The 12,118-nt window shown below is 36.9% G+C and overlaps 1 protein-coding gene across 3 annotated transcripts in view; it reads right to left on the bottom strand.

The window, feature by feature from the left end:
• MFSD14B (major facilitator superfamily domain containing 14B) overlaps positions 1 to 12,118 on the bottom strand; it is a 133,837-nt gene that overhangs the window by 96,101 nt on the left and 25,618 nt on the right. For 2 of the 3 annotated variants that reach the window (XM_054587996.1, XM_054587997.1), the window contains exon 2: positions 3,505 to 3,600. The exons of the other annotated variant lie outside the window; for it this stretch is intronic. In XM_054587996.1, the coding sequence (XP_054443971.1) occupies positions 3,505 to 3,600 (96 nt within the window). The remainder of the gene's footprint in view (positions 1 to 3,504; positions 3,601 to 12,118) is intronic. 3 annotated transcript variants of the gene reach the window in all.

The raw sequence follows: 12,118 nt of genomic DNA, 5'->3' as shown, positions 1-12,118 counted from the left end.
ACAGATACTTTTAGTGAGTGCTACTTATCTCATTTTAGTAATTAAAAAGCACACAGAGGGCAGGTTCTGCTACATTGTAAAAACACCATTAAAAAAACCGTCAAAACCTTAAGATGAGCCTGGAATATCTTGATTCCAGAAAGCAAGACAGTCTCTATGTCACTGTAGTTAGAACTTTACTTCCTTTTCATGTAAAGAGCAAATCACCCAATGAAGTGCCTTTGTCTTAAGCTAAAAAATATCTGGCAAATAGTCTAACCCACCCCCCACCCACCACAATTCCCAAGAGGACACACTAATGAAGTGAAAAAAATGCAGAGCATATAATAGGCTGACGAGATAGAATATATGTTTGTTGTAAATGAGTACATATTGTGACTGTAGGGAAGAAGGGATAAAATAGGAATATGAGTATGTCAGTAAACTGTTTAATGAGCATTCTCTGAATTATTAGATCACCATACAAAGAGGACAGTATAGTCGCAAATACTGGGTTCCAGAATCTCTAGCAGGATTTCAGGAAGGTCACTTGCAAAAGAAAATCTGCAAACTACAAAAATGAAAGTATATCTTTAGTGAAATAAGTGCTCTATTTAAACATATCTGAAGACATTTAAATTAGTTTAATCAGATTACAGGTACTTTATTTTCATTAAAATAAGATGAGTCTCTCTAGAGGATGTGCTTTTGACGTGAGGGTAGAATTTCAGGCATTTCATTTTCTTGTACAAACTACTACTACTAAAAGGTAAGGCTACTGTGTGAGATCAATTTTACAAATCTGCTTCAGTGTTTTACGGATGGACACTTTTCTGATGGTACTTAATTAACAAACTAACGTTGTAATCCAGGACATGGCTAGAAATCTCATACACAGGAAACAAATCTCACAGAGAAAATTATTAAAACAAGGTAAATTGTTGTACACTATTTCAAACAAGAGGGTTCTAATGAGTGCTAAATGTAGAGATAGTCAAATTGAACAAAATATTAAAATGTACATACTGTTCCTTTATCTTCAAATCCTGATCTCAAAACTTTTTCTCACCTTGATGGAAACAGGACAGAGTGCTGTCCACTAGCTATATGGACAGCAAGTTTAAAAAAAAAAAAAGCAAAGAACACACATGAACCACCACCACCGAGAGTTTAACCATGGCAGGTGACAGATTTAGGATGCCAAGAACTGGAAATCTTCAATAGTAAACCACAACATAAAGGATAGGATAAATGAATCCAGCTGTAATGAGATAAACCTTACTTTTTTCCTTTCCTTATCAAACAATCTAACGTTATTACTCTTTGTCCAACCAGAAAAGGCAGGAAGTGAAATGGATATGCCAGAAAAAACCTTTTTTTTCAAAAGAGGGAGACGAACAATTCCCCTGCGTTAAAAAAATGAACGAACAAACAACAACAAAAGAGTTATTAGAAAACTTTGGTATAAAGGTTGAGGAAGGTAGAAAAGTAAAGGGCATTTGACTTAATTTAGCAACATCAAGAGCTTAGAAAATAAGAATAAGCACATCTATTAACTCAGCAACACTTCTATGACACTACAGAGTGTCAAAGCAACGCTAGTAACTCTGTGCTGCTCACAAATAAATGCTCATTTTAGCCAAATTCTTGCAAGCAGCAGCATTGCTTAGAAACTGGGAAGAGAGAGGACAGCAGCATTTTAGCTGGCTGCCTGGGTCTAACAGAGACACAAAAGAAAAGTTATCTGCTGTGGACATGAAGAAGGAAGGTGCATCAGTCCCTGGGGCATATTAAAATGAACTAGTTTAATTAAAATTAAAAGGGATCTGACAATCTGGTCTAGAGTCAAAACAGCTAGAGTCAAAAAGGAGGTTGCAGAATTTCTGACAGGGTATCAAAAATATTAAAGCATTCTTCAATTCAATTTGAATTTTTACCAAATAAAGAATGATTACGGGATTACTTCTGCATTGAGGAACTGGCTGAACGACCACAACAGATTATAAGCAACTGGTTTCATCAGAAAAATACTATTTTGAAACTCTTAGCTTTGTAACCTAGAAAAGCTGGAGGAAAAAGAGAACTAGGACAAAAAATTAAATAACACACCTTCTTAAAATAAGTGGACTAATGTGTCTATATTCATACTAAAAATATGTGTTGAAGAAACAATCACTCCGGGACATATACATTTGTGTACCTGCAACACATATATTTAAAGAAAATACATATTGAGTACCAACTGTGTTCCAGGCAAACAGTGATGAGCACAGCAGGCAAAATCTCATGAAACTTAAAATGAGGACTACTCGTTTCCATTAACTAATAACCAGTTACCTTCCATGGTAAAGCATTATGAAGAAAAAAGTAATGCAATGAGAAAGAATAAAACAGGATAAAACACACCAGCAACTTTTTCAACTGACCATTCCACCCAAGTTGTAATTTTAATTAATCATATTGTATTTTAAATGTGCCACAAGAATTAAAAACTTTTAAAAGTGTACAGCAAAGTCTTACATAAAGCTAATAGGCACCTTCCTAAGTTCTCTATTTTCCAAACCCAACTGGAAACAAAGGTTATTTGTATCCAAAAGGATTTTCTTGGGTAAGGCGAAATGGTGACTGGGAAGGAAGTTAACTTCTAATGATTTTTCAAGAGCAATTAAGATAACTGAAATTTAAGGCCAATTTCAAAATATCTTTATTAAAAAAGTGTTAAACAGTTACTAGGCACCTAAAATCTATAACCCAATCTTTTCTTAGCATCTCTCTTTCCTCTAACCGCACATCAAACATCTAAATTCTAAGTAATTCAACACAGCTTCTGCAAAGATATGACTACAACCCTGGCCAAGTGGCTAAGTTGGTTGGAGCGTTCTCCCATACAACAAAACAGTGTGGGTTCAATTCCTGGTCAGGGCACATACTTAGGTTGTGGGTTCAATCCCCAGTTGGGATGTGTATGGGAGGCAACCAATCAATGTTTCTCTCACATCAATGTTTCTCTTTCTTTCTCTCTCTAAAATCAATAAACATATTCTCCAGTGAGGATTAAAATAAACAAATATATATGGCTGTGGGTAAGCTACCAAAAATAGAAATTTGGACATTCTTACTATTATCACATTCATTGTTACCAGATACTTACCAATCTCCCATTTACTATGTTCTTAAGTCAAAAGCCATCACGTCCATATAAAGTAATTGATAAACTTCAACAAAACTTTGCGATACTTTCCTCTAAGCCATTTTAACTATCTTTTAAAATACATAGTTTATTCATTCTGAACCAAGAGTAGTTCAGTGGGAGTGTCTTGCTACCCAGGAATATTTACAAGCAGCCCAGGTCTTTTGTTGCAGGTGGTTCCATCTACACAGTGGAAACAACCCAATAGAATAAACTGTCTTAACCTGTTGTCAAGAACTACTCTCTAACACATTTAGATTTATGGTCCTGTGAATATATGCTTAAGCACTTCTCTTTTGCTCTTATAGACAAGGGCCCAGTTCAGCAATACTTACAGTTAACATTGGAGTTGTCAATAGGCCCCATGCAAAGAATTCAAGGAAGATTACAATAGCAGCATGGTACACACTTGGTCGGCCAAAGCCTTGTAGCTAAAAAATGAAGAAAGTTATTATGAAAAAAAGTAAAGTGATTTTTAATATCTATTATCTTAAAATGGGGTTTCTATGTCTCTCTCTGTCTCTCTTTATCTCTCTCTCTCTCTCTCTCTCACACACACACACACACACACACACAGAGTATAAATTTTGAAACTATCTTCAGGATGAAACTTCATTCTGCAGTATCCCTGATTCTTTCACCTTCCCTAATTACAGAATCAAGATTACAGACTTTTTACTCATCCCGTCAATACAAATCACTGGAGTTTTGGTAAAAAAAAAATCAACTGAGTCTTCAAGAGACTGAGGTTCCAGGACCTAAGTATTCTCTTAATAATTACGTGTTTCTCAGCAACTTGGCCACTCTAAGCCTGAGCTTCTCTAGCTATAAGGATGGGTAGGCTTTAGAGTTCTGTGCTCAAAAGCTTCAGGGAAGCATAGATGATCTAAATTAATGGTTGGAGGAAAAATAATAAAGATTAGGTCAAATCTGAAAACATACTCCAGAACTGTAAGTGTCAAAACTTTGTTTCTCTTTTAAGACTATGCCTATTCTGCTAGTCTTTTGCAGTTGTGACTTCTGGAGATGGAATCTAAATTTCCTCTGAATTTAATGTTCTTTGACTCTGACAACACTTATGACACGATCAGGGGCTTTGCTAGCACTTGGTACAACTGGAAGTGAGCTTACAAAGACTTTGCAAAACACATACTATTTCTATGCTTATATTTTTAAGTCTTCAAAAGGTAAAATTACATCTGCATGATTGAACTAGAATCTAATCAGGACAAAATGATCAGATAAATCCAGACTGTGGGACACTCAACAAGACAACTGGCCTGTTCTCCTGAAAAATCTCAATGTTATAAAAGACAAAACTAAATGCAGGAAGACAAGAGTCATACAATCAAATTAATGTCTTTTCTCTTGTCGTTTAAAGAGCAAAACCCAGAATGTAGGAAAAAACTGAAATAAGTGACCCAGTTTCTTCAACAAAGAAATGGTACAGAATAGGTAAGTTAAAAAAAGGGGAAAGAACTATGTTAGTATATAGACTTAAAAAAAATTAAGAAATATGTAGACTTTGGGTTTGGACTCAAATAAACTGAAGTGAGACAATTTTTAATCAATCATGAAAATGTGAAAACGGACTGGGTATGAGATGATAACAAAAGTAATCTTCTTCAGGGGTGGCAAAAAATTAATTTTAAAAAATAAATAACTGTTGAAAATTCTTATAGTAATGCACCCTCTACTGCAAAACAACTGCTTCCAGTCAACAAACAGGGTGAGCGTCAACAAATAGCCTATTCTTCTCCAATCATTTGTTTTATTTATCAAGCATCATGCATACAAGAATCTCAAAAAAAACTGAAAAACAGCTGCAAGTAGAAAGAATAGGAAGACTACCCTATTTTTCCTTTGCAGTTTTGATGGTTTGGTGCTCTTTCCCAGAAAATGAAGGTTTATGTATGGGGACCATTGGGATAGAGACCCATGTGGCTATTAGGCTATTTTAAAACATACTTTATTCTGTGTGCACATATTTTCATGCTATTATTTTCAACACCTTGCAAAAAACTAGACAACCCACCTTTTTGTTCACACATAGTTTTAAAAAAATTAACAAACCTCTCTTCTAAAATGCAAACATTACATTATTACTCTCCTCTCTACATAAATTACTTTAAATTGAACTATCACGCATCCCCAGACAATAACAGTGGTATATGAGAAAAAAGGAGCAGGCAGGCCTGGGTATGGTGGTAACTTTGTATGGGCAACTGGATATAAGGTAAAAAAAATAAATCTTCCTTACTTTCAATTCTTTCTAAGTTCCTGGTGGCCAGGAGCTGAGAAAAACAGTGTCACAGGTGTCTCCTTTAAATTATCTGAGCTAATTAGAAAGCCTTTATCAAAACTTAGCCAATTATTTCCAGTTGAGACTGATCTAGTACAGCCTCTCTCAATCAGTTCAATGTATCCCCTCTTTATTTTGTCCTTTAATAAATCAGTATGGAACACCTTGAGACACTTAAGAGATAGTGTGTCATGATGCCTTTACACGCATCATCATCTCTTCCATAAATAACTACAATGGCTTCTTCATCCTGCCTTGATTCCTCTTCCCTGCCTCCTTTCAAATCTTTCTTGACACTATACTCAGGCTGTTCATTCTAAAATACAAATTTCCTCCTATCACTCCTGCACAAAACTGCAAAAAATGAGCCACAAATTCCTCTATTCCTGCATACACAACATTTTTGCAACGTGACTGTGCTACCGATTCCATCAATAGGTAGAGTCTATTTTTCCAATTTCCTGGATTGGGTCTGGCTTAACAAACAGATGTCAGGTGAAGTGACAACATGCAGTTAAACCTAGGCCTCCAGGGGCCTTCAAGACCAAGTGGAGAAATCCCTTCTTGCCACAGGGGGATGAGAGCATTTGAAGCCCTCCCAAATGATGCCCCTTAGACCAATCAGTGAACAGCCATCACCAACTTCCTGACATAAGATCAAGGCTGTCTTAAGTCATCCGACTAAAATTAAGCCTGCAGATGACTGCAGAAGTGTAACTGCACTCTAATCTAGTGAAGAACCTCCAACTGCGCGTTCCCCAAACTGCTAACCCCCAAAATTGTCATGCATGGTTGCTGCTTTAAGCCGCTGATTTTTGAAGTAGCTTCTTATGCCCTTAAGAGTTTACACTCTTAAGACTATTTTGAAGTTCCTTTTGTAGCTCTCCAATTTCATCCCTCAGTCCAAACATAACTCAATAAAATACTTGTGAGATTAAAGAATAATATGTAGCCCTAGCTGGTGTGGCTCAGTGGACTGAGCACCAGCCTGCTAGTCGCCAGTTTGATTCCCAGTCAGAGTACTTGCCTGGGTTGCGGGCCAGGTCCCCAGTAAGGGGTGTGTGAGAGGCAACCACACATTGCTGTTTCTCTCCCTCTCTTTCTCCCTCCCTTCCCCTCTCTCTAAAAATAAATAAAATAAAATACAAGTAATGTTTTATGAATACTATTCTTTTTAAAGATTTTATGTACTTTCAATGTTTTATTAAACATTTTCAATGTTTTAAAACATTTTTTGATATTTTATTTTTTAGCATTTTATCAAATATTTTATTTTAAATGTTTTAAAACTTTTTGATATTTTACTTTATTTATTTTTAGAGAGAGGGGAACGGAGGGAGAAAGAGAGGGAGAGAAACATTAATGTGCAAGAGGTAAGCATTCCACTACTGATGAATGTTTACAGAGTTTTCATTTTTTTAATGTTGTTGCAATTAATAATTTTTAAACTTTTTGTTTCGACATTTTTAAACCTACAGAAAAGTTACCAAATCAGTGCAGAATTCCTGTATACCATTTACCATCTTCCCCAAATGTTATCATCTTATATAATTATGGTACAATTTTCCAAACCTGGAAATTAACATTGCTTAACTACTTTAGCTAATTTACATGTTTCATCTGAATTATTCCATTTCCCACTATCTTTCTTTTTTCTTTTCTTTTTTTTTTTTTTTTTTTTACCTTTTTCTAGTTTAGAACCTAATCCAGGACTTCATGCTCCGTTTAGTTCTCATGTTTCCTTGAGTTCTCCTGATCTGAAAATAGTTCTTAAAACTTTTACTTTTTATTTTCATGATCTTGATACCTACTCTTACCAGTTATTTTGTAAAATGTCCTTCAATTTGAATTTGTCTAATGTTCTCTCATGACTAGATTAATGGTGCACATATTTTATTTTTTTTGAGATATAATTCACATTCCATAAGATTCGCCATTTTCAAGTGTACAATTCAGTAGTTTTTAGTATATTTACAAAGTTATAAAACTATTACCACTATCTAATTCCAGAATACTCTCTTTATCCCGCCAGAAAAATCCTGTACCCACTAGCAGTCACCCCCACTCTTCCCTCAGCACAGCCCCTGACAATCACTCATCTACTTTTTGTTTCTCTGGGTTTGCCTATTCTGGAATCATATATGAATGGAATTCATAAATGGAATCATACAACATATGGCCTATTGTGTTTTGCTTCTTTTTTCCAGCATAATATTTTCAAGGTTCATCCATGTTCGCCATTCAATTTTATGGCCAAATAAAATTGCATTGTTTAAATATACTGCATTTTCTTTATTCATTCATCAGTTTATAGGCACTTAGATTGTTTCTACCTTTGACTATTGTAAACAATGCTGCTATAAACATTGGTGTACAAGTTCTTCGAAGAAGATATGTTTCCAATTCCCTTGACTATATAACTAGGAGTGGAAGTGTTGGAACAATTAATATCCTTTTATATATATGACTGAACAGCATTTTATGATAAATTCCTAGAAGAGGAATTGCAGAGCCAAAAATTATCATATTTTAAATTATAAATTATAAATCATAATTTTAAAATTATTTAAATTGTACAATAAGAACCAGTTATAAAAAAACTGTACAACTGGGTGAAAAAATACTTCAAATTATTATGTCAGCTAATCAACTAATCTCTAACATAAAATGCTTCTTTAAAAATAAATAAAAAGGCTAACAACCCATAGAAAGATGGATAAGAGATATGAACAAACAGTTCACGGAATAAGACATCAAAGCTGCCCTTCAACAACTACATTCTTAATAAGAAAAATGCAAAATTAAGATATATTCACGTACGATTTTGACAAAAGAATGACAATTCCAAAGTTTGACAATATGCTCTTATACTGCTAATGGGAATAAAAAATGGTACAATGAGGAAACATCTAGCAAGATTACTTACAAATTTATCCTCTGAAGTAATAATCCTACTTTAGGATTTGTCCCAAAGGAAGAAATGACAAAAATATGATGTGTCATATGCACAAGGCTAGAGCAACACTATACTAGCCAAAAAAAGGGGTGGGAGGGGGACTATTCATTCAGTTAAGTACAATAAAGTCAAACACTTGTATATTATACACCAGTAAAAAGGAGATCTCTACATATTGCTTTGGATAATGCCCTGGATATGATACCCACTAAAAAACAAAGTACAAAGTACTGTGACATGTGCAGTAGTTTTAATTTAAGAAAGATGAAGGAATATGAATACCTCTGCACACACATATATGTGCTTGTATTTAAAAACAAAACACAAGATGGAAGAAAAAATAAGCATCCAATGAAAAGTAGTTACATACAGAATGAAGGAAATGGAGTAAAGGCAACAGAGGTGGAAGCTAAACCCCTGAGCTGACTCATCCTCCTCCAGTGTATCCATAACACTACCTGCCCATTAATCACTTAGTAGCCATATCAGTTATCAGATCAATTATCAAAGAGACCACATTTACATAACTTTCATTACAGTATATTGTTATAATTATTCTGTTTTATTAACAGTTTATTACCACAGACAGAGGGCAGCCGGCTGGTCAGTTTGGAGGGAAAGGGCCCAGTGGGCGCTGAGCAGAGAACCCGGGTACCAGCTCTCCCCTGTGCAGGGTCCAGCAGCCCCTGTCTCCCACTGACCCTGAAACCCTTGACAGTCAAGGAGCACCTAGTCGTCTCCCCCATTGGCCAAGATGGTGCAGGGGGAGGTTCTTACACTGAGCTCTCCAAAACCTAGAAAAAAGAATGGACTGGATCCACCTCCCCCAACCCAGATCTAGAAAGATGAATGAACAGGGCCTGAGCATGCCAAAAACTAGAAAGATAAATGGACAGAACTTGAATGTCCTAAAAGCTAGAAAGATGAATGAATGGATAGGGCTTGAGCATGCCAAAGGCTAGCAAGAAAACTGGATAGAAAAATAACTCTCTCTACCCCATCTCTATAAGAACCAGGCTTGAGCAGGAAGGAGAAATGGTCTTTGAGACAGGTCCACAGAACCTACCATTCTTCGTTCTTCAAAGTCTTGGTACCTGAATGAACCTCTTTCCTTTTGCACCAGCACCTGTCACATGAGTTTGGCTTTCACTGTGACAGGTAGGCAAATCTGTGTTTTGGTAGTAAATTATGGTTGTTAATCTCTTACTCTGCCTAATTTAATTAAACTTTATTATTTAGAGGAAAACACAGTATATGTAGATTAGGTAGTATCCGCAGTTTCAGAAATCCACTGGGGTCTCATAATGTATTCCCCATGAATAAAGGGGAACTACTGTAGGAGAATACAGTAAATATTAATAAGTTACTATGCTATGTAAGCATATTTTCATTGTAAGAGAAAAAGACAAACATAAAATCAAGGTAAAAATTTGAAATCCTAAATTTGGTCTATAAATATCAATACATATTATGATTATATATTGACTTAAAGAAAAAGTTAGGGTTTCCCAGTTTTACCCATTGAAAAGTCCTAGAAAAAATAAGCACCCTAAAAAAAAAGTGAGCACCCCCAGGGCCCAGACTGTGGTCTTGAAATATCATTTCTCACTAAAAGAAAATGGGACTCTGTGGACAAATAGCTGATTCCAGGTCGGGGGCAAAATAGACACACACACGTGCTCCTGGAACTTAGCATATTTTGCCGTGTATAATGCATACTTTATGCCCAAATTTTTGAGGGAAAAATAAGGATGCACATTATACATGGGTAGTACTAATTCTGTATCTATATAAATGTTTTTAATTTTTATTTATGCCTGTGCATTAAAACTATTAACTCTAGAAATCAGTAACGATATCTGTATGCAAAATAACCCCTGGAATATGATTACTGGCTTCTAAATGCAAATAAATAAATAAATAAATAAATAAATAAAAAGAAGCGATAGGGTTTTTTTCCTGAAAGTTTGGGCCACAAGCATGGGTACACACTATACATGGGAGCACATTATACATGGCAAAATACAGTACCTTGCCAAAAGCAAAGATGCTACAGTTGTATGAAGAGGATTCAGGAGTCACCCTGAAGGAACTCCCACTGGGCAATGACTGTTCAAATTTGTAAATCCATTCATCTTTGGAGGATGTTAGAAAATGAAGTCATTGTTCTGAAAACTGGTAAATGAGGAGGAAAAAAAGGAAGCATTTATTTTGCTCTTCTATATCTTAGGGTAACCAAATACCTGATTAGGGAAAGTTCAAGAATTTCAATGACTTTCAGTTTCGGCTTGGAGGAGGCTTAGGTGCAACTTTCTTCAACTGTCCCTAACAGGTTAATCAAATACAAGCTGTCTCCACAATGAGAACTTTGATCCATGCTGCTGAAGTTCAATCCCAAAGAAATCAAAGTTGCATACCTGAGGCACGCTGCTGGGGAAGTCAGTACATTGTCTACCTTGGCCCCCAGGATGGACCCTCTGGGTCTGTTTTCAAAGAAGTTTTGTGATGACAGGAAGATGGAGGCTGAGTAGGTGGAACCTGGGCCTACTTGCTCATGTCCCCCACCCCCAGAATGGATTTTCAGCTGATCTTCTGACAACTGACTTGAACAATCAACAGAATTTCAGCTGATATGAATTTTTGAAGCGAAGGAGTACAAGGATGCTTTGCACCATCCAGTAAGAGATTTTATAAGTTGAAGGGGAAATAATCTACATGACACATCTGCAGCAGAAGAGAGACCACAGAGAAAATGCAGCTTAGTTGATTCCTCTTTTCCTGGAATGGGGGGCTTAGGTCCCACAGAGGGAACCCCCAGCTCTAATCTAGAGAGACTAGGGAGGATATACAGAGTTTGGGAGACTCAGGTTGCATATACACAGCAAGCAACACATCCATAGCTGTAGGGCCAAGAGAGAGAGTTCCAGAGAGATATCCTACCTCCTTAAACTGTTGGAGGCACTGCCAGGCTGCGGGCAGCCCTGACCCAGAGAGACTTTTTGCTTCTTGGGGAGGTAGAGTTCATGGAGAACCAGTTAGTGACTTGGTGCTGCAGTGTGGGTGTCACATAGAAACTTTTTAAAAGGGGTGCTGATGTATTGCCGAGCAGGGACTGCAGCACACACGCAGCTACTCTGACAGTAAAGAAACCAGACTGAAAACACAGTTTGTTCCCACTGAATCCATTTGGGCAGGACGATGATAAAGCTGCACCAGAAAGGAATTGCGGGGTCCCACCCAGCGCAACTGGTGAGTAAGGAGCTGCACAGAATGGAGAGTTCAGGTCTGAGTCTCCTGTGATAGCAATGGACAGAAGAGCTAGACCGCCTGAGACTATTTGCAGCCAGCAGGCCCTCTCACACTGCAGAGTACCAACCTCTGGGAAGAGGAAGGCATGCCCAACCCCTAACTGCAGGATTGCAAAACTCTGCATGGCAGTGAGGAGAGATTTAAGAACCCCCTGCCAAACACATAACCACAGGGGAAAGAAAGAGGATCTCCAAAAAGACCCTGCCTCAAATTTTACCAGATGCTGACAGGCTACTCAGGTTCCTCAGTCTCTATTTCACTGAAACCAGCAGAGCTGAGAGATCATAAACTGGCACAGCAAGGGACATAGAGGGCCCCACCCACTCTTGGCTCTTATACAGAGGTTGCCAACGCACCAAGCAGGAAAGCACTGACCTTTTTA

Source organism: Pteronotus mesoamericanus, unplaced genomic scaffold (genome assembly GCF_021234165.1).
Source record: "Pteronotus mesoamericanus isolate MK-2021 breed Mesoamerican mustached bat unplaced genomic scaffold, CSHL_Meso_final scaffold_125, whole genome shotgun sequence".
In the NCBI taxonomy this organism is placed as follows: Eukaryota; Metazoa; Chordata; class Mammalia; order Chiroptera; family Mormoopidae; genus Pteronotus; species Pteronotus mesoamericanus.
This window is presented reverse-complemented; position numbering and strand designations above follow the sequence as displayed.